Source organism: Myxine glutinosa, chromosome 1, assembly GCF_964187855.1.
Source record: "Myxine glutinosa chromosome 1, kmMyxGlut1.1, whole genome shotgun sequence".
In the NCBI taxonomy this organism is placed as follows: Eukaryota; Metazoa; Chordata; class Myxini; order Myxiniformes; family Myxinidae; genus Myxine; species Myxine glutinosa.
In genome coordinates, this window is record NC_136261.1 from 148,898,211 (window position 1) to 148,920,113 (window position 21,903).

At 42.4% G+C, this 21,903-nt stretch overlaps 1 protein-coding gene across 5 annotated transcripts in view; it reads right to left on the bottom strand.

Moving 5' to 3' along the window:
• The window catches only part of SMPD2 (sphingomyelin phosphodiesterase 2), a 612,478-nt gene that overhangs the window by 26,596 nt on the left and 563,979 nt on the right, over nt 1-21,903 (bottom strand). For all 5 annotated transcript variants that reach the window (XM_078778065.1, XM_078778069.1, XM_068119574.2 and 2 more), the window contains 4 exons: nt 19,923-20,005; nt 19,629-19,761; nt 11,119-11,223; nt 7,661-7,808 (listed from right to left, as the gene is read on the bottom strand). In XM_078778065.1, coding sequence (XP_078634191.1) covers nt 7,661-7,808; nt 11,119-11,223; nt 19,629-19,761; nt 19,923-20,005 — 469 coding nt within the window. The remainder of the gene's footprint in view (nt 1-7,660; nt 7,809-11,118; nt 11,224-19,628; nt 19,762-19,922; nt 20,006-21,903) is intronic.

Here is a 21,903-nt window from a genome sequence, read left to right on the forward strand (position 1 = left end):
GGGTCTGAAATTGTTTAGGGTGTCAGGGTTTAGACCAGGTTTTTTTAGAATGGGGGTAACAGCAGCAATTTTGAGGGAAGGTGGGACGATGCCTGTAGACAGGGAGGAGTTTATTGTTGCAATGATAAGTGGAGAGAGAGCAGGGAGGGAGGCCTTGACAAAGCTGGAGGGGATGGGGTCAAGAGTGCAGGTGGCAGTTTTCATTCCTATGAGGAGTTCAGAGAGGTCAGTAGGGGAGATTGGGGAGAACCGAGACAGGGGATGGCAGGACAAGGGGGGGCAGGTGGTTGGAGGGGGAGCGGGTGCGGCGGTGGTCAAGCTGTTGTAGATGTTGTAAATTTTGCGTTGGAAGAAAGAGAGGAAGGAGATGCAGTTGTCTATTGTGAATGACTGGGTGGTGGTGTTCAGGGGCGGAGGAGTTTGTTTATTGTCGAGAAGAGTGCTTTTGGGTTTCCGGAGCCAGAGTGGATAATTTGAGAGTAGTAGGCGGAGCGGGCGCGGGAGAGGGCATCTTTGTAGTGTTGTAGGTGGTCCTTGTAGGCTTAGGAGTGAACTGTGAGACCTGTTTTATTGCGGAGTCTTTCAAGTTGGCGAGCACGAGTTTTCATCAGGCGGAGTTCAGGGGTAAACCAGGGAGCAGAATGGGTGAAAGAAACTGTTTTGGTTTTTACAGGTGCAAGCTGGTCAAGGCAGGAGGAGAGAGTGTGGTTGTAGTAGTCAGTGAGGTCAGAAGGGGTGTGGAGGTCAACGAAGGGAGAAGTGGACATTTTTTCAGAGAGGGTGGATGAGAATGAGGTAGGTGAAAGAGCATTTAGCTTACGGAAGTTGATAGTGCGATAATGTATTGGTGTTGGGGTGGGGATGTTGATGGTCAGAGTGATAGCTAAGTGGTCAGAGAGGGTGAGGTCGGAGCCAGAGAGATGGTGCAAATTTAATCCAGTGGAGCAGACATGGTCCAAAATGTGACCACAGATATGGGTAGGAAAGTCGACATGTTGAGTGAGGTTAAAGCAGGTGAGTAAATCAGTGAAGTCAGTGGTTATTGTGGAGTCAGTGGAGTCCATGTGGATATTGAAATCACCAAGGAGGAGGATTGAGGGGGAGAGGGAACATAGCTGGGTCAGAAAGTAGGAGAAGTCAGACAGGAATGATGGGTGTGGTTTGGGAGGGCGGTAGACGACAGCCATGACTGACTGCGTGCGACCAGAGAGTTTAAAAGCCAGGTGTTCAAATGATGAGGATGAGGCGATGGGGATGAGGCTGGTCCTGATGTCTTGACGGTGGATAACGGCAATTCCACCACCTCGGCCCCCCGAGCGTGGTTTATTGACGTAGGAATATCCATTGGGTGTGGTGAGGTTGAGTGTGTAGTAGTCAAGAGGTTGTTGCCAAGTTGCGGTGAGACAGAGAAAGTCCAGTTTGTTATCCAGGATGTATTCGTTCAGGATGAGGCATTTGTTGTTGAGGGACCGGGTGTTGAACAGGGTGAGCTTGATGTTGTTTTGAACAGCAGGGATGAATTCAGGTGATTTAGCCAGGGTTCGTAGGCAGGAGGTGTGATTGTGTGCGTTGCTGTGACCAGGTGCGCTGGGACGAAGAGTGAGAGTGCGCTGAGCCGACCAGAGGACGGGGATGGAGTGACCTGATTGCAAATATACAAACTTACGACCGGAGCCACGGTGAATGTACCTGGGTCGTCGGAGGAGTCCATTTGATTTGATGGCAGAGATGCATGATGTGGTGGAGCGGGTATTGAGCAGAAGGAGCCTTGCGGCGGAGTACCGCAGAGCCATGCCAGGCAGGAGCAGAGAGACGAGACGGGGCCGAGGTTGAGGAGGTGAAACAATGGTCCCAACCCACGGGAGCGGGCCCGAGGAAACGAAGGAGCCAGGTAGGTGAAGCCAGGAGCAGAGCCGGGACCAAGCAGAGGGCAGGCAGGAGCAAAGAGACGATCACGAGGCCAAGGTTGATCATGGCAAAGCGGCAAATGCAGCGGCAATCGACCGCCGCCGCTACAAATCTAGATCACGGCGGGAAACTGCCACCAAACCGCTGCGATGGTCACAACCCACGAGAGCGCGCCCGAGGAAACAGCGAGCAGGCGAAGGAGCCGGGCAGGCGAAGCAGGGAGCAGAGCCGGGCCTATGCAGAGGGCAGACTCAATGGCCAAAAAATCCGCACGACCACCAAAAAAGCAAGCAACTGACAGTGGCCCGGTCGAAGAAGCGGCGAGCATGTGACGCCTGCGTCCTCTTCATACCGGACCGGAAGCGGCAGCGATATATACATTATACATTACATATATATATAATAAATATACATTACAATATATATATATATTATATATATACACATTACATATATATATATATAAAATAAATATACATTACATGTATATGTATAATAAATATACATTACATATATATATATATATATAATAAATATACATTACATATATATATATATAAATAAAAATACATTACATATATATATATAAATAAAAATACATTACATATATATATATATAATAAATATACATTACATATATATATATATAAATAAAAATACATTAAATATATATATATATATAATAAATATACATTACATATATATATAATAAATATACATTACATATATATAATATATATATATAATAAATATACATTACATATATATATATAATAAATATACATTACATATATAATAAATATACATTACATATATATATAATAAATATACATTACATATATATATATATATAATAAATATACATTACATATATATATATATATAATAAATATACATTATATATATATATATAAATAAAAATACATTACATATATATATATATATATAAATATACATTACATATATATATATATAATAAAAATACATTAAATATATATATATATAATAAATATACATTACAATATATATAATAAATATACATTACATATATATATATATATATAATAAATATACATTACATATATAATAAATATACATTACATATATATATATATATATAATAAATATGCATTACATATATAATAAATATACATTACATATATATATATATATATATATATATATATATATATATATATATATATATATATATATATATATATATATATATATGTAATGTCTATTTATTATATATATATGGGGTGTTGCAAAACATTTTTCCTTTTTTTCCCGAGGCATGCTTCCTTTGATGCACGTTAAAATAGCCGAAAATAAAATAACGCACATGCGGCGCGTTGTCCACGACAAAACCATCACAACAACGACAAGCGAAGAAAAAGTGACGACGTGGACGCAAGGTACGCACACGGCACGTACGCACGCACACGGCATGTCCGAATGCGTGCACAACCGTAACGAGTTCTCGGGGAAAAAAGGTAAAATGTTTTGCAACACCCCTTAAATAAATATACATTACATATATATAATATATATATTATATTATATATATGTAATGTTGCCGGTACCAAATTATATATATATTATATATACATTTTTTATTTTTGTATTTTCGAATGTAACAAGCGACACATGAAAGTAATCTAACAATGCAGTGCTATCCTTGCCAAAGCACTTGAAGTCTATGCTGGCCCATATCAAATACAAAGTGGGAAATCTCATATGGTTGGTGGAAGTCTTGTGGTACCGGCAACAATTGAAATGCATTGACAGAATGGGGAAGGAAAATTACGACCAGTTTAGTCTTATCTCATGATCTGCATGACAAGGGCCGGAACCCCAATCATTGCTGGTATGGCAGGAGACATTGAACCGCAGCTGGTCAAAGGAATGAGACGAAGCTGTTGTTTCACACAAATTTAGTACCAATTTATTATTGGTAAAAAACATTTAAATGGTGGTTTGGGACTAGGTTGACATTGACAAACTTACTTGTGTACCAAAAAAAATGTCACACAATGTTGCATTAACTATTGAATAAAATTATATTTTGGTGGTGAGCGAGTAAAATAGAAGGGAATGGAAGCTAAACAAGTGGAACTTGAGTTTCTGCTACATTTATCAGATGGGCTGAGAATGTGCCATATGATCACATACATTTTGGAACATGTAACATTTTCAATGAAGGAGATTGTAAATTGGATATTTAAAGTGTAAACATTATGTGGGCCACATGTCTCATTGCACATGTATAATATATTCACATGCATCCATGATACTTGCATGTCGTTCTTGTGGGAGCATCGTGTTTGGTTGGAGATAAAGATGGAGTCATCCCAAAAATCAAAAGTGAATTATTTTGTAGACAATATAATGGTCTGCTCTGACTCGGTGGTATAATGGTTGCGTGTCCACTGGGTGAGTGGGAGGTCGGCAGTCCAAATACGACCGGCCGGGTATTGCCAAAGACTTTAGAAATGGCACGTGTTGCTTCCTTGCTTGATGATCAGCATTTACAACGATAGAGCACGAGTGAACCACGTGGGTTGGCATCAATGGGCTGGAGGAAATTTCTCCTCAATTACCCCACTCAATGCGGAAAGAAAAGGGACGTCATAAAGATGGCATCACCAGTGCCCGGCATGCCCTGGGAAGTTGTGTCACTTCCCCCAAGCTCGACGGCTGTGTTTGTCTGAAATAAAGTCTGACGTTGTCTCATCGCGCGATTTGTGTCGCAGCTCCTACACGAGCCTTAGACACCAGCGGTTATTTCCTTAAAGAGACCGGATTACATCCGTTCGCTCATCGAACATAACCGGTGTGGTTTCCCTATAACCAATGGGTGGGAGATCTCGAGAGGTTTTTGTGAACGGCCTGAAGTGAAGGCCGCTCTCGCGGTGGTTTTTACTGTTTTGCTTACTTCAAGTGTCAATAAAACTTGTACACTCCAACTGCAAGTGTCCTCGCTAAAACCACAAAGAAAAAAGCTAACATTGTTGCATCAAGCTAATTTCTTTCACTCTTAAGATTTTGCAAGTTCAAGATTTTAAGCTGAACAAACAGACACCCCTAAAATGACAGAAAAAGTTTTGCTTCTGAGTCAAAAAGTGCAAAACAACAGAGAAAAACTGGGGAGTCATGACCCGAGTGTGGCCCCCTCAGTGACAGAAAGTCAAAGGCCAAAACACTTGTTTGAGGGGGGCTCTCTTTCTCTGAAGGTTTTCTCCCGTTTCACTCATTGTGAGTTTCTTGCCGAACAGCAGGGCTCCCACCCCCCCCCACCCCCCCCGAAAAAAAGATATGAACATTTTGTAAAACCAAAGAAGTGCAGCAGCACAAGGGTTTGTGAATGAGTGCATTGTGGGGTTGTGCTGTGGAGGGAGCTCAGCGGTTTGTGAATGAGACTGCATTGTGGGGTTGTGATGTGGAGGGGTCTCAGCGGTTTGTGAATGAGACTGCATTGTGGGGTTGCGGTGTGAAGGGGGCTCAGCGATTTGTGAATGAGACTGCATTGTGGGGTTGTGATGTGGAGGGGTCTCAGCGGTTTGTGAATGCGACTGCATTGTGGGGTTGCGGTGTGAAGGGGTGCTCAGCGGTTTGTGAATGAGACTGCATTGTGGGGTTGTGATGTGGAGGGTCTCAGCGGTTGTGAATGAGACTGCATTGTGGGGTTGTGATGTGGAGGGGTCTCAGCGGTTTGTGAATGCGACTGCATTGTGGGGTTGCGGTGTGAAGGGGGCTCAGCGGTTTGTGAATGAGACTGCATTGTGGGGTTGTGATGTGGAGGGGTCTCAGCGGTTTGTGAATGAGACTGCATTGTGGGGTTGTGATGTGGAGGGGTCTTAGCGGTTTGTGAATGAGACTGCATTGTGGGGTTGTGATGTGGAGGGGTCTCAGCGGTTTGTGAATGAGACTGCATTGTGGGGTTGTGATGTGGAGGAGGTTCAGAGATTTGTGAATCACAGAAGCTGTGTGCTTTATCACAAGCTGAAGCATTTCAAATTAATTTCCATTACTTTGCATGTGCACTTACTGCATGTCTAATTCCCGACCTAGTTTGAAAGTTTCCACGGGGCTGAATTTTGCAGCAGAAAGTAAAATTTGACCTGAATGCGTCAATGGATATGCCTCCTCCCACATTAGATGTTAACCAAATGACCACGGTTTGCAAGTAAAGGTCACATGACCGTTGACCTTTCAAACCCAAAATCCAATCATTCATCTTTGTATTACAGTTCATACTTTTGCCAAGTTTGTTTGGAATCCCTTCAGCAAGCAGTTCACAAGTTATCGAGGTGACTAAAATCTGCTACGTACACACGGACAGGCACATCGCGGGCCAATGTGATCGCTTCCCTTATCCGGTGTGAGCTCCACCCATGTGCGTTGTCAGCCATTTGTCATCAAAACTCATCTTTCTTCGTTTCATATCATTTTCCTTTCTTTCCATTTTTGCTATGCACTCATTTGTGGAATGGCCAGTCAGGTTACAGAAAAAAATTCCCAAGGACTTCGATGGGGGAATGATGTAGTCTTCGATAGTACTGATTTGATTAAATTACCGGTATGCACAATGCAGAAATAGTCGAATTTGGGCCAAGGTTTGATAACACATCGACACACAACAAAATGCCCATGAACAAAGCATAGGCCACTCACGATGTGGTGTATGCAGCCGATGAATGTTCAGGGAATTTCCGCGTCTGATCTAAAACCGACAAAACTATAAAACTGGTGATCCAAAACGATGGTTTAAAGTTGACACAATTTTTGTATACAAGATCGAGGTTCGTGTAAGAGCTAACATTAATCACAAAAAGACAAAACTGACACATAAAACATAAGATAAAGGAAGCGGGAGACAAGATGGGGAGAGAGGGGGAAGCACACAAGTCCAACATTTGAGAGCAGGGACATCGGGAGATCTGTGGGAAATACCCATTTATGAGATGTGTTCGCAGAGTATGAAAGCGTATCCCATTGATATGGTATAACGGCATGTGGTTAACCGTGCTCTTGTTACTCTGCTTTATTATCCTCTTTGTTATGAAATAAATGAATGTATGTTTTGACACGGCTGGCACAAAGTTCTGCTGCACAATGATCTCAACAACATAAACAAAAGCTGATTCTCCAGCAGTCAGACCACTCTGATAGACTGCAAAGGAATGCTTTGAGTTTCCTCTAAAACCCAGAATGCACACACTCTGTGACCTCGTCGACTAATGCATTTGTGGTTCGTGATTGTGGGCCAACATAGTAGATTTAGGACCCCTTATGCAGGTGTAAAAGGTAAACATGTTTGATCAGGAAGTAAAGTGCTGCGAAGCAGCTTTAAAAAAAATTAGAGATAGATTTGTAGAAAGCAGAAAAGACAAATTTATGTGAGATAACCTGTCATGTGAAAAACCCTCATGGAGAATACTTGCGTTGAATAATTTGCACGATCGACAGAACAGGTGATCAAGAGAAAATTAAAAAGGAAAGTGTGTGATGTGCTGGGAACGCAAGATATCCTTACGTCTTGTTTTCGCCACTGTTTATTAGAACTACATTGATGAATACAGAGAGCGGGGAGGCACGCTCTAAAGCCAACTATCTTTGACCAAGATTAAAAACGTGTCGAGCCAAATTAACAAGTGATCCTCAAATTGAGTGTTTGAAAGTCTTGAAAAGAGTGGACATTTTAAATAATTGAATGTTTGAATGAGTGTCTGTTGGGGTGCAACTCTACCTGCTCCACCGAGAAGACGTTGTGTCGTCCCATGCTGGACCTGCAATGTAGCACTGACTGCCTCGTGGTCAGAGATGGGAAACTCGCGTCCATCTGTAGCTTGGGTAGTTTGCAGGGCCCGACAATTTATAGAGTACTTGTCCGATCCCTGGGAGGAAATTGCACATCAGGATTTCTCCTGCAAACATTTTGCTCACTAAGAATTACAAATAACTTTCTCGGATCCATAAACATTTTGCTCACTAAGAATTACAAATAACTTTCTCGGATCCACAAACATTTTGCTCACTAAGAATTACAAATAACTTTCTCGGATCCACAAACATTTTGCTCACTAAGAATTACAAATAATTTTCTCGGATCCACAAACATTTTGCTCACTAAGAATTACAAATAACTTTCTCGGATCCACAAACATTTTGCTCACTAAGAATTACAAATAACTTTCTCGGATCCACAAACATTTTGCTCACTAAGAATTACAAATAACTTTCTCGGATCCACAAACATTTTGCTCACTAAGAATTACAAATAACTTTCTCGGATCCACAAACATTTTGCTCACTAAGAATTACAAATAACTTTCTCGGATCCACAAACATTTTGTTAACTAAGAATTACAAATAACTTTCTCGGATCCACAAACATTTTGCTCACTAAGAATTACAAATAACTTTCTCGGATCCACAAACATTTTGCTCACTAAGAATTACAAATAACTTTCTCGGATCCACAAACATTTTGCTCACTAAGAATTACAAATAACTTTCTCGGATCCACAAACATTTTGTTAACTAAGAATTACAAATAACTTTCTCGGATCCACAAACATTTTGCTCACTAAGAATTACAAATAACTTTCTCGGATCCACAAACATTTTGCTCACTAAGAATTACAAATAACTTTCTCGGATCCACAAACATTTTGCTCACTAAGAATTACAAATAACTTTCTCGGATCCACAAACATTTTGCTCACTAAGAATTACAAATAATTTTCTCGGATCCACAAACATTTTGCTCACTAAGAATTACAAATAACTTTCTCGGATCCACAAACATTTTGCTCACTAACAATTACAAATAACTTTCTCGGATCCACAAACATTTTGCTCACTAAGAATTACAAATAACTTTCTCGGATCCACAAACATTTTGCTCACTAAGAATTACAAATAATTTTCTCGGATCTACAAACATTTTGCTCACTAAGAATTACAAATAACTTTCTCGGATCCACAAACATTTTGCTCACTAAGAATTACAAATAACTTTCTCGGATCCACAAACATTTTGCTCACTAAGAATTACAAATAACTTTCTCGGATCTACAAACATTTTGCTCACTAAGAATTACAAATAACTTTCTCGGATCCACAAACATTTTGCTCACTAAGAATTACAAATAACTTTCTCGGATCCACAAACATTTTGTTAACTAAGAATTACAAATAACTTTCTCGGATCCACAAACATTTTGCTCACTAAGAATTACAAATAACTTTCTCGGATCCACAAACATTTTGCTCACTAAGAATTACAAATAACTTTCTCGGATCCACAAACATTTTGCTCACTAAGAATTACAAATAACTTTCTCGGATCCACAAACATTTTGCTCACTAAGAATTACAAATAACTTTCTCGGATCCACAAACATTTTGTTAACTAAGAATTACAAATAACTTTCTCGGATCCACAAACATTTTGCTCACTAAGAATTACAAATAACTTTCTCGGATCCACAAACATTTTGCTCACTAAGAATTACAATAACTTTCTCGGATCCACAAACATTTTGTTAACTAAGAATTACAAATAACTTTCTCGGATCCATATAGATACACATGGGCGGAAATAGAGTCTTCAGGAAAAGAGTCCGATTTGGGATTGTAGATATCAAACTATGTGCTCTTTATCCCATCTTCCAAATGTTGGCTATTTCATATCACATAAATTACTGAAATTTGATTGTTCTGAACAATAACCAATACAGTAATCTCTCGACTTGTGTTCCTCAACAGTAATTTGTTATTTTTATAAACTTAGAGATACAGGTTATTTTTGGCCTTTAAAGATGCACAAATCACTGTAAGAACTTGTATGCAAAGGTACTGTTATGGATTCGTCGCTTCCACCTTTGTTGTTATTATATACTTGTAGGATTTTTTAGTTTCAGGTAATATTGTCAGTAACATTTCTGTGTGAAATGGAGATGACTTTAGTAAAAGGTAAAAATAAATGTTTGTGAAGGAAAAAGGAAAACACGGCAAAGAAACCGGAAGAGGAGGGAGAGCTCCCAAACTCCCTCACTCTCTTCAATCCCACTCCTCCCTCCAGGTCTTTAAAACAGCTGTTCACCACCATCTCTTATCTTCCCCCATCCAAAACCTTGATCTTTTCTACCCCTGCTAATTTCACCCCAGATCCACTTTGAAATACCAACTTCTTTCCTGGAAGTCCTTGCAGTGTCCTTGTGTTTTATACTTCTCCCACCCCCTTTCCCCCACCCCCCTCTTCCTACGCCTCCTCACCTCAAGCCCTTTCCCTCCCACAGATCTCCTGATGTCCCTGCTCCCAAATGTTGTGTTTGTGTGCTTCCCCTTCTATCCCCATCTTGTCTACCGCTCCCCTTATTATATACTTTGTGTCTGTTTGTTTTTTTGTGTGTGATAAATGTTAGCTCTTTCATGAGCCTCGATCCTGTATACAAAAAAAATAAAAAATAAGGAGACGGGCATGAGATATACAGCCGTGAGTCGCATCGAGGCTGCGAGCGGACTTTTTTGATATTGGTCACGAATGAGTTGAGGCTTCCCGTGAAAGGGATTGCCTGCGACACCGTCCTATATTGCGATTGCAATTAAACCTGCGTCTCAGGTTTTATTACCAAGCGTGAACTATTATTGGTGCGAAAGCAAGAGCCTCCATTACAGGTCGATCGGCCATTTTTTCCTCGAAGAGGCTGTCCGCCTGGAGCTTCGTGTTTTGTCGTTAGGATTCCCATATCGACATCATTGTGTGGATCACCGTTGGTTCCCATCTCAACTCAATTCCCATATCGGCCTCTCACCTCATAACTCCTCATCCGCAGACGCGCAGAAACCTGCCTGTTCTTGTAATGGTGATTCATGCACGGACTTTGGGGAATGTTACATTCCACTCACGTTTGGCGTATCGTGAGTTTATTGCTTTGAGAGCATTGGGGGAATGATGGTACTATCATATGCATTGTTCATTTGATGCAAGTGATATTTTCATGGTACTTTCTTTGAGAGTGTTATTATTGTGTATGTGAGAGTTCTTAATACAATTACTTGTTTTCTACACAATTGCATTGGTGTGGTTTTACCATGGTTTATTAGAACACTCAAAATAACAAATCTTTCTGCTGCGTTCCCTCTCAAGACTCTGAGGGGCACCGTAACCGGGTTTGGGGAGGTAACACGTAACAGTACCTTAAACAATATGTAGTCTATCCGGATGCCTTGTGGAAAAGAGTTGAATTCGTGCTTGGATGTAAAAGAGTTCTGTGGAATGCTGGTACAGCCACCCTCAGGGCCCTAGAAGAGGAAAAAGGGAAAAACCAAGTACATCCCATAAAGATCGGACACACTTAAAAAGCATTTTATAAACGGCTACAAAAACTGCCCACAAGGCAATTCACTGGGACCTATGGTTGAAACCCGATACACACTTCTTTTGGTACACCTGTCCACTGTATATACATGGTGATAATCGTCATGTATATACAGGGTGATAAATCACTGAAGCATGGAGAGCATTCAATCTCATATAAACACAGTCATGTGTACTCCTACCACTGCTTTGTAGTGACATTTGGTGACCTTTGAAATACAAAGCAATGAACTCACAATATTAGCATTTCAAGTAAAGTACAAGTTTATTCAATCAATTAGCTTCTGAATTTTGACTTCAATGACTTAGGTAAATACATCAGGCATAACAATCCAAATGATATTGTTGACTGAAAAACTTTTGTTAATGAAGAAATTCAACTTAGCTTTGTGCTTTTCTCATTAATATTGTTATGTTGGAGGGGGTACATACTAGTTAGGATGTCAAGTTAGCTTGGCCAGCTCGCATAGGAGAGATCATTTTCTGTAACCAGGGACCTATCAGACTGAAGTTGTCCTGTTTTAACGTATGCCATGAGAGGTGGTATAGTTTGTTGTAGAGCCTAGTAATTGAGACGAGGAAAGTGTTATCTGTGCATGTACTCTCTGTATAACCAGGCAAGGCAAGGAGAAGAGTCACACTGGATGTGTCTACGTTCCGTGTGCAGTTTGATAAACCCCTCAGCCCGAACCCCGAGTACTGGAGATCTGCTGCTTCACCAGCCACTCTGAGTCACCGAAAAGGCGCGATGCCATTGGTCGACAGGACAATAAATAAAACATACAAAATAACACCTTTTACCTGACCTAGGATATACTATTAATTCAAAAAACTAAGTTATCATTATTTCCCAGAAACCTTTCAAGTAATTGACATTTCTATTTTATTGATTGGCTGCTTCATACAAAATTAAGGATGGAGCCTTTTGTGCTCAAAATAACCTCGGCAATAGTAAAACAATTTTACCATAAGGAGAGGCGTATATAAAAAGAAAATGTTCGGCTAAAAAAAACAATAATAATAATAATAATAATAAGAAACAGAGTAACAAAAAGACAAGACACCAGCCTTCACGCAGATCGACCGACGCCAACCTTCACCCAGATCGACAGACGCCAGCCTTCACGCAGATCGACAGACGCCAGCCTTCACGCAGATCGACCGACGCCAGCCTTCACGCAGATCGACCGACACCAGCCTTTACGCAGATCGACAGACGCCAGCCTTCACGCAGATCGACAGACGCCAGCCTTCACGCAGATCGACCGACGCCAGCCTTCACGCAGATCGACAGACGCCAGCCTTCACGCAGATCGACCGACGCCAGCCTTCACGCAGATCGACCAATGCCAGCCTTTACGCAGATCGACAGACGCCAGCCTTCACGCAGATCGACCGACGCCAGTCTTTACGCAGATCGACAGACGCCAGCCTTCACGCAGATCGACAGACGCCAGCCTTCACGCAGATCGACCGACGCCAGTCTTTACGCAGATCGACCGACGCCAGCCTTTACGCAGATCGACAGACGCCAGCCTTCACGCAGATCGACCGACGCCAGTCTTTACGCAGATCGACAGACGCCAGCCTTCAGGCAGATCGACCGACGCCAGCCTTTACGTAGATCGACCGACGCCAGCCTTCACGCAGATCGACCGACGCCAGCCTTCACGCAGATCGACCGACACCAGCCTTCACGCAGATCGACCAACCAGCATTCACGCAGATCGACCGACGCCAGCATTCACGCAGATCGACCGACGCCAGCCTTCACGCAGATCGACCGACGCCAGCCTTCACGCAGATCGACACCAGCCTTCACACTGATCGACACCAGCCTTCACGCAGATCGACCGACGCCAGCCTTCACGCTGATCAACACCAGCCTTCACGCAGATCGACACCAGCCTTCACGCAGATCGACACCAGCCTTCACGCAGATCGACACCAGCCTTCACGCAGATCGACACCAGCCTTCACGCAGATCGACACCAGCCTTCACGACCAAGGCTAGTTCTTCATTTTACAAAATGATAATCTGATTAATTAATTTGTCACAACTAAAACGGAGCGTTGTCTCCTGTGTCACCATGCAAAAGAAGCCTGAAGAGTGCTCGCCAAGCAGCTTAAGCACGCCAACAATTCTCTTGAGATTCCAGGAGTGTTCCACAATGTCCGAATTAGACAAACTAGGGCATGCCCGTACTATATATATATCTAAAAGTATATCCCCCCCCTCTATTTACATGCAATGGTTTGGTCCAAAGCGAACGGCTTGCGAGTACGGTTACAATCCCCCCCCTCTATTTACATGAAATGGTTTGGTCCAAAGCGAACGGCTTGCGAGTACGGTGACAATCCCCCCCCTCTATTTACATGAAATGGTTTGGTCCAAAGCGAACGGCTTGCGAGTACGGTGACAATCCCCCCCCTCTATTTACATGAAATGGTTTGGTCCAAAGCTAACGGCTTGGCGCTTGCGGAGTTTGGTAAAGAAATCGCCATCGCGTGCACAAATGCGCAGGAAAGCGAATGAATCGCAAATTAGTTTTAATTAGTTTTAAAACATAGTTTAACGCCAACATAGCGCCAACATAGTTTGCCGACGGGAAATAAATGAATACGCTCTCAAATGTGCCATCCGAGGCAGAGTCTGTTCGCCACGTTCGGCACACGTGATAGCTCGCTGCTCTCTGATTGGTTGAATCGTTTTTTGGACATAGCTCGGTAACTACTTCTGCGATTAATTTAAAACCTTGAAAAGGCACATCCTCGGGTCCCCAGCAATATACCTGGCAAGTTTCAAGTATATCGGACCGGTAGTAGTCGAGAAACAGCGGTCACAGACAAACTTACAAACAAACATACACACAGAGATTAGTGGAATTATAGATAGACTAGGGCATGCCCGTACTATATATATATCTAAAATTATATCCCCCCCCTCTATTTACATGAAATGGTTTGGTCCATGAAATGTTTTGGTTCATTCGCAACGCCAAAGCGAACGGCGAACGCTTTACATGAAATGGTTTGGTCCATGAAATGTTTTGGTCCATTCGCAACGCCAAAGCGAACGGCGAACGGCTTGCGAGTACAGTGACAATCCCCCCCCCCTCTATTTACATGAAATGGTTTTAATTAGTTTTAAAACATAGTTTAACGCCAACATATGGCATGCCCGTACCCGTACTATCCGTAATGGCGCACGCTCTCACAGGAGCTCCGGAAGGTCGCATATCGCAGGAAAGCGAAAGAATCGCAAATTAGTTTTAATTAGTTTTAAAACATCGTTTAACGCCAACATAGCGCCAACATAGTTTGCCGACGGGAAATAAATGAATACGCTCTCAAATGTGCCATCCGAGGCAGAGTCTGTTCGCCACGTTCGGCACACGTGATAGCTCGCTGCTCTCTGATTGGTTGAATCGTTTTTTGGACATAGCTCGGTAACTACTTCTGCGATTAATTTAAAACCTTGAAAAGGCACATCCTCGGGTCCCCAGCAATATACCTGGCAAGTTTCAAGTATATCGGACCCGTGGTTGTCGAGAAACAGCGGTCACAGACAAACACACACACACACAGACACACAGACACACACACACACACAGAGATTGCTGGAATTATAGATAGACTAGGGCATGCCCGTACTATATATATATCTAAAATTATATCCCCCCCCTCTATTTACATGAAATGGTTTGGTCCATGAAATGTTTTGGTTCATTCGCAACGCCAAAGCGAACGGCGAACGCTTTACATGAAATGGTTTGGTCCATGAAATGTTTTGGTCCATTCGCAACGCCAAAGCGAACGGCGAACGGCTTGCGAGTACAGTGACAATCCCCCCCCCCCCCCCCTCTATTTACATGAAATGGTTTTAATTAGTTTTAAAACATAGTTTAACGCCAACATATGGCATGCCCGTACCCGTACTATCCGTAATGGCGCACGCTCTCACAGGAGCTCCGGAAGGTCGCATATCGCAGGAAAGCGAAAGAATCGCAAATTAGTTTTAATTAGTTTTAAAACATCGTTTAACGCCAACATAGCGCCAACATAGTTTGCCGACGGGAAATAAATGAATACGCTCTCAAATGTGCCATCCGAGGCAGAGTCTGTTCGCCACGTTCGGCACACGTGATAGCTCGCTGCTCTCTGATTGGTTGAATCGTTTTTTGGACATAGCTCGGTAACTACTTCTGCGATTAATTTAAAACCTTGAAAAGGCACATCCTCGGGTCCCCAGCAATATACCTGGCAAGTTTCAAGTATATCGGACCCGTGGTTGTCGAGAAACAGCGGTCACAGACAAACAAACACACACACAGACACACAGACACACACACACACACACAGAGATTGCTGGAATTATAGATAGATGAACACTTTTTAATAGTCACAACTGCTGCTGAGATCATTTCTGCAGTTAAATTTATGAAATTGGTTCAGCTGAAGAGATTCTTGAACTTTGTGGAAATTAAACAAAGGCACGAACACTGGCATTTATAAGCTTTGTGATGTATACTGGAATACAGCGATTCATAGTTATGAAGATCAGCTACATTACCATTCGTAGATATGAAGCCTTATTGTACAGAAACTGACCTGTTTTGAGGAAAGGCATACGTTAGTTGGGCTGACAAAATGCCGGAATTAAGACCTTAAGCTGAGTGACCTGAATGCAGTCTGAGCAAAGGTAAGCCTGTTAGCATAAATGATCTTCAAAAACACAACCAAACACTCCGTTTCATTCATGTAATCCCTTGGCGGTCGAGAAGTATCATGCAAGGTTTGGGGCCACTAGGTTTTTGTGGTTTTGAAGTTATGGAGGACGGACACACACATATATACACACACACACACACACACACACACACACACACACACACACACACACACACACACACACACACACACACACACACACACACACACACACACACACACACACACACACACACACACACACACACACACACACACACACAGCCTTTTATTATTATATATCCAGTAAAATATCTCCATGCCAAACACCATTTCTCATTATACACCGACCTCTTAAAGCATCACAAAGCAGGTCACTCCACTTGCAACACAGGTGAGATGAGAACGGCACTCAGCAGAGCGCATACCTCCGCCAAGCTGAACAGTTTATGGTTTGTATCCCACCGATAGGCAAAAAAAACAAAATCTAATCGACTTGTTCTTGCCACCTAACAAACACATCCCCAAATTTTAGTTCATAATGCACCCACAACGTTTTTAAACATCATGTTATTTATCGCTTTACATCAATCTCTCAATGGTGAAGAGTCACTTTAAAAGTTAAATAATTATCGTATCCGAATCCATATTCAGATATTCACCAAAATCGAATCGAATAAATTCTTCCTTGTCACACACCCAACCTCTCCACCAAGTTTCGGCCGAATCCATCCATTACTTTCTGAGATATATCTTGTTCACAGACAAACAGACAGACAGGGGTGAAAACATAACCTCCATCCACCTTCGGTAGCGGAGGTAAAAAGGATACGAACAAAAAGCACCTGATATTTCAATAATTTATTCGCACGATTTTTAAAGGCTGAAAGTTTAATTTTTATTTCTTCTCCCTTAAAACCTGTCAGTCAAAACACTCCATATACGATCTATTTATTACATAAGCAACTAGAACGCCACTCAGTTGAGCGCATACTCCCGCCGTGGGTCAAGTTGGAATAATACGTTTTGTTTAACATCCCCTCTCCCCAAAACAACAAGCATTCTGAGTATTGCGCTGCAATACATGTCCCTACCGGCAGTCTGTCGTCCGGAAAACTGTTGGTGAAATTACCAAAGTTCAAAGTGCCATAACTTTGTCAAAAATGATCGAAACGTCGTGAAGTTCGAACTTGATCTGTAACTTATCATTAGGAAACCATGTACCAAGTTTGAAATCATTAGCATTAAGAGTTTAGAAAAAAAGTCCGGAAAACTGTTCTTTGCGTGACAGACTGACAGACTGACAGACGGAGGGACGGAATGCAAACCTATAGTCCCCTCCGGTGTACACCGGTTGGGGACTAATAAATGAAAAAGAAAGTAAGCCCTGTCAGAGAATTAATTTTGATATATCTCGGAATTAGAGGAGAAAAACATCATTTAAGAACAAGCATTCTGAGTATTGCGCTGCAATACATGGTCCCCTACCGGCAGTCTGTCGTCTGGAAAACTGTTGGGGAAATTACCAAGGGTTCTTTACCCACAGGTTCTGAATCGTTCCCAATCGCTAATTACCTCAGGACGGGCTCACTTGTGATTCGCACTCGGGACTTCGATTTATACACCTTGCAGACAGGTCAGCAGAAGCACGAGAAAATAAGTTGTTGATAAAGAACCTTTCGAGTCGCTAAATATCAGTAATTTATTATATTTTCCGGTTCACGATCAATGTGTATATATATATATATATGTGTTGCTCGGCTTGGCTCCGCCCCTCCCGAAAGCGTGCGCTGTATCGCGCTGTTGACGTTCGCGAGACGAGGCTGAGGGCGCGCGGTGCGGCTTGAGGAGAACTCTAGAATAAACAAGAGATATCCATTTTTTAAAAAACATTTTCGTTTAATTAACGATATCTGCCAAACCACGTGCCCAATTGCAAATTCCAAAAGGACATTTTAGTAGACCGACATGCGGAACAGATCTGTGAAGTTTCACCTCGATTGGATCAAAAATGAGGGAGGAGCTCGGTTTTAAAGGTTCATGCTTAAAAACGTCATAACTCTGAAACCATGTGACGCATGACGTCATGCTCGTTGACTTTTTTGTTCGTCATGGGTATGCGATTCTGCCTGCAAAGTTTGGCCTCTATCTGTTTGGCCATTGCAGAGAAAAATGGGTTTTCGTGTTTTCATGAAAAACAATATCGCGGCCGAACCACGTGACCTGTGACGTCATAATTACCATTAAAATATTCTACAGACCGAGTCCCTCATATGGTGAAAATTTGATCTCAATCGGTCCTATTATTGCAGAGAAATTGGTTTTTAAAGGAAATTAAAACTTTAAATGGCACTGAGTTAAGGATCATCAGAATTATCAGAATTCCCAAAGTTCAAAGTGCCATAACTTTGTCAAAAATGATCGAAACGTCGTGAAGTTCGAACTTGATCTGTAACTTATCATGAGGAAACCATGTGCCAAGTTTGAAATCATTAGCTTTAAGAGTTTAGAAAAAAAAAGTCCGGAAAACTGTTCTTTGCGTGACGGACTGACCGACTGACGGACTGACTGACTGACTGACTGACTGACTGACTGACTGACTGACTGACTGACTGAGGGAGGGACGGCGTGCAAACCTATAGTCCCCTCTGGTGTACACCGGTAGGGGACTAATAAAAGCTTTAATGCAGTAAAACAGAAAAAAAATTCCCCAAAAAATTCCCCCAAAAAATTCCTGGATCCAGAATAATATCCTGAGCTTCACCGAAAACTAATCAATTCTTCCTTATCCCAAGGGCAATCATCCCACCAACTTTCATCGAAATCCGTTCAGAACTTTTCCAGATATCTTGTTCACAAACACACGAACATACACATACACACACACACACACACACACACACACACACACACACACACACACACACACACACACACACACACACACACACACACACACACACACACACACACACACACACACACACACACACGATCGAATGCATTACTCCCTGGTGGGAGTAAAAATGGTAGAATTTCCCTCTTCAACTCTGCCCTGTATTCTCCGTACATGAAGGTGGCGGACTAATGCTATGTGGTGCTTCACGGAGGGTAGGATGCACGTGACCTCAAAAATTCCTCTCGCGTGCATACATAAATCTATCTGTGCAAGATTGGTATTCCCGTCAGTGAAGCAACAGGTCTTATATTCTAGTATTTGATATTCCAGCCATCAAGAATATTATGAGACCACCTCGGGGCTCAATCAGAAATAATCACATTATGGCCATCAAGTCACATTATTTTTTTGAAGTGCATAACCGAGTTAAATTTAATTTGCAATGTGTCTTTGCAATTTGCAATGTGAAAATATAAAGTGTGATGCAATGCACTGTTTAAAATAGCTGCAGCAAAATAATTACAATCATGTGACAGTTTAACGTCATCAAAAGCTAGTGTTCATCAACTTAAAATAGCAATTTAATTAGCAGAAAACGAAAAATCCAATGGTCATAGATTGAGCAAGTCAAAACAGTATTTTCAAATGCAATATTGTATTTAGATTGTGCGCAGCTCCTCTACCCGGTGCAGTGTGAATGGGATTAACAGAGTGCCTTGCCTCGTAGCTGTCGGCCTCGATGAACGAATCCCGTAAGCCAGTGAGCGAGCGCAGTAGGCGGTTCCCCAAGTCATCCGGGTGCATGTTGAGATCACCACCAAGCAGCACAATGTCAGCCACCTGAGATGTGTGCCTGTTGGACATGTGACCGTATGCACACATTGATCACAACACTGCTATGCGGAGAGCATCCCATGCACCAAGCACCTCTGAGCATATGCCAATAACAGGGTGGTCATTACAGAGTTACAGCCAGAACCTCATTTTCACAACTGGTCCACCAAGAGCACTCACCGCACGAACTGGCCCAGCTCCCAGGCTTGCAGGATTCGGTGAGGGTGGTACGCGTCCTTTTCACGGGAGTACTCTGCATGCAGCTGCACATACACACAAGATTCATGGAATGCAGTTTGACCACGAGTGGGAATACTGATGGAGCCATAATCCTCCACATAGCTGATCAATTACACTATTGCTTGGATCAGTTGTGGGTTTAAATGGAAAATTCCCTATATTCATGTCATCCAGGAAGTACATTGTCATAGCAGGTTAAGTGAGCCTTGTTTTCAGTTTTTGTCCCCCATCGCACCGCGGAGCGAAAGGAGGACTATGGTTTTCCCTTCCGTCCGTGTGTGCGTCCGTCCGTGCGTCCGTGCGCGAAGGACCGAATTCTAATTTGGTGTGTGGGTGCAACTAGGCATATGGAAGAACCCGATTGCAAATTAGGTCGCCACATCAAAATCCAAGATGGCTGTCACCATATCTAAACCTTGTGAGCGCGATATCTTGAAAAGTAAATGTCTGAACCCTGTGAGCGGAATATCTTGAAAAATAAATGAACTACTAACGTCTAATCCGGTATGTGGGTGTATCCAGGCATAAGGAAGAACGCTATTGAAAATTGGGTCGCCACGTCAAAATCCAAGATGGCCGCCTTGCGTCTTCCACTTTGTCAACTCACTTCATCACTTCACGGACGGGGGACCTAGGCGTAACGCTTGTTATTATAATTATATAGATATATATATATATAATTATAATAACAAGCGTTACGCCTAGGTCCCCCGTCCATACAAGATAGATATATATATATATATTTTGTATACAAGATCGAGGCTCGTGAAAGAGCTAACATTAAACACACAAAAAGTCAACCGACACATAAAACACAAAATAAGGGGAGCGGAACACAAGATGGGGAGAGAGGGGGAAGGACACAAACACAACATTTGAGAGCAAGACACTGAGAGAAATGTGGGAGAGGGAGGGCTTGGGGGAGGTGGTAGAGGTTTCAAACATATCAACACTGCAAGGACTTCCAGGAAAGACGTTGGAATTTCAAAAAAAAAAGAAAAAAAAGTGTATCTGGGGTGAATTAGCGGGGGTAGAAAAGATCAAGGTTTTCGATGGGGGAAGATAAGAGATGGTGATGAACAACTGTTTTGAAGACCTGGAGGGAGGAGTGGACTTGAAGGGAGTGGTGGAGTTTGTTCCAGAGGCGGGAGAAAAGGGGAATGAAAGAGTGAAGGTGAGCAGAGAGCCTAGATTTTGGCAGTTTAACCATAAGAGGGTTGCTGGCAGATCTTGTGCGACCTCTAGGAATATTTGGGGGACAGAGCACAGAGAGAGCTGGTGGAGCAAGGCCGGAGAGGAGTCGGTAGAAGACAGAAAGACCACCAACCTCCCTGCGGTGAGTGAGTGAAAGGCCCTCGGAGTTAGCTTCATCAAAGGAGATTCCAATGATTCTGAAAGCTTTGGTTTCAACAGCATGAAGCCGAGCTAGGTGTGATGCAGGAGCACTGGCCCAGAGGGGGGAACAGTATTCCATTGAGCTGCGGATGAAAGCCTTGTATGTGGTGAGGAGCTCTGTATGTGGTGAGGAGCTCGGGTGTGCCAAGGAAGGACTTCGCACGACGGAGGATGACCAGTCGGCGACAGGCTTTGGAGGCCCAGCTTGGAAATGTGGTTTTCCCAAGAAAGATCATGGCAGATAGTGAGACCCAAAAGCTTGAGCGACAGAACTTCTTGGAGAGGATTGTTGAGAAAGTAGATGGGAGAAAGTAGATATGCTACTAATTTAGGAGTGACTTGAAATATTGGTTATCTTGAAAAGAGAAATAATATTGACACCAGTAGGAAACTAAAATACTGTAATGGATCTGGCCTCGGTTGTAGAATGGGAATATATTGGAATAGTTATCAATGTGAATATATTGGAATAGTTATTTCCTATTGCATGCTATAATAAGTGTGTTGCAACTGCTGTAATTAAAGA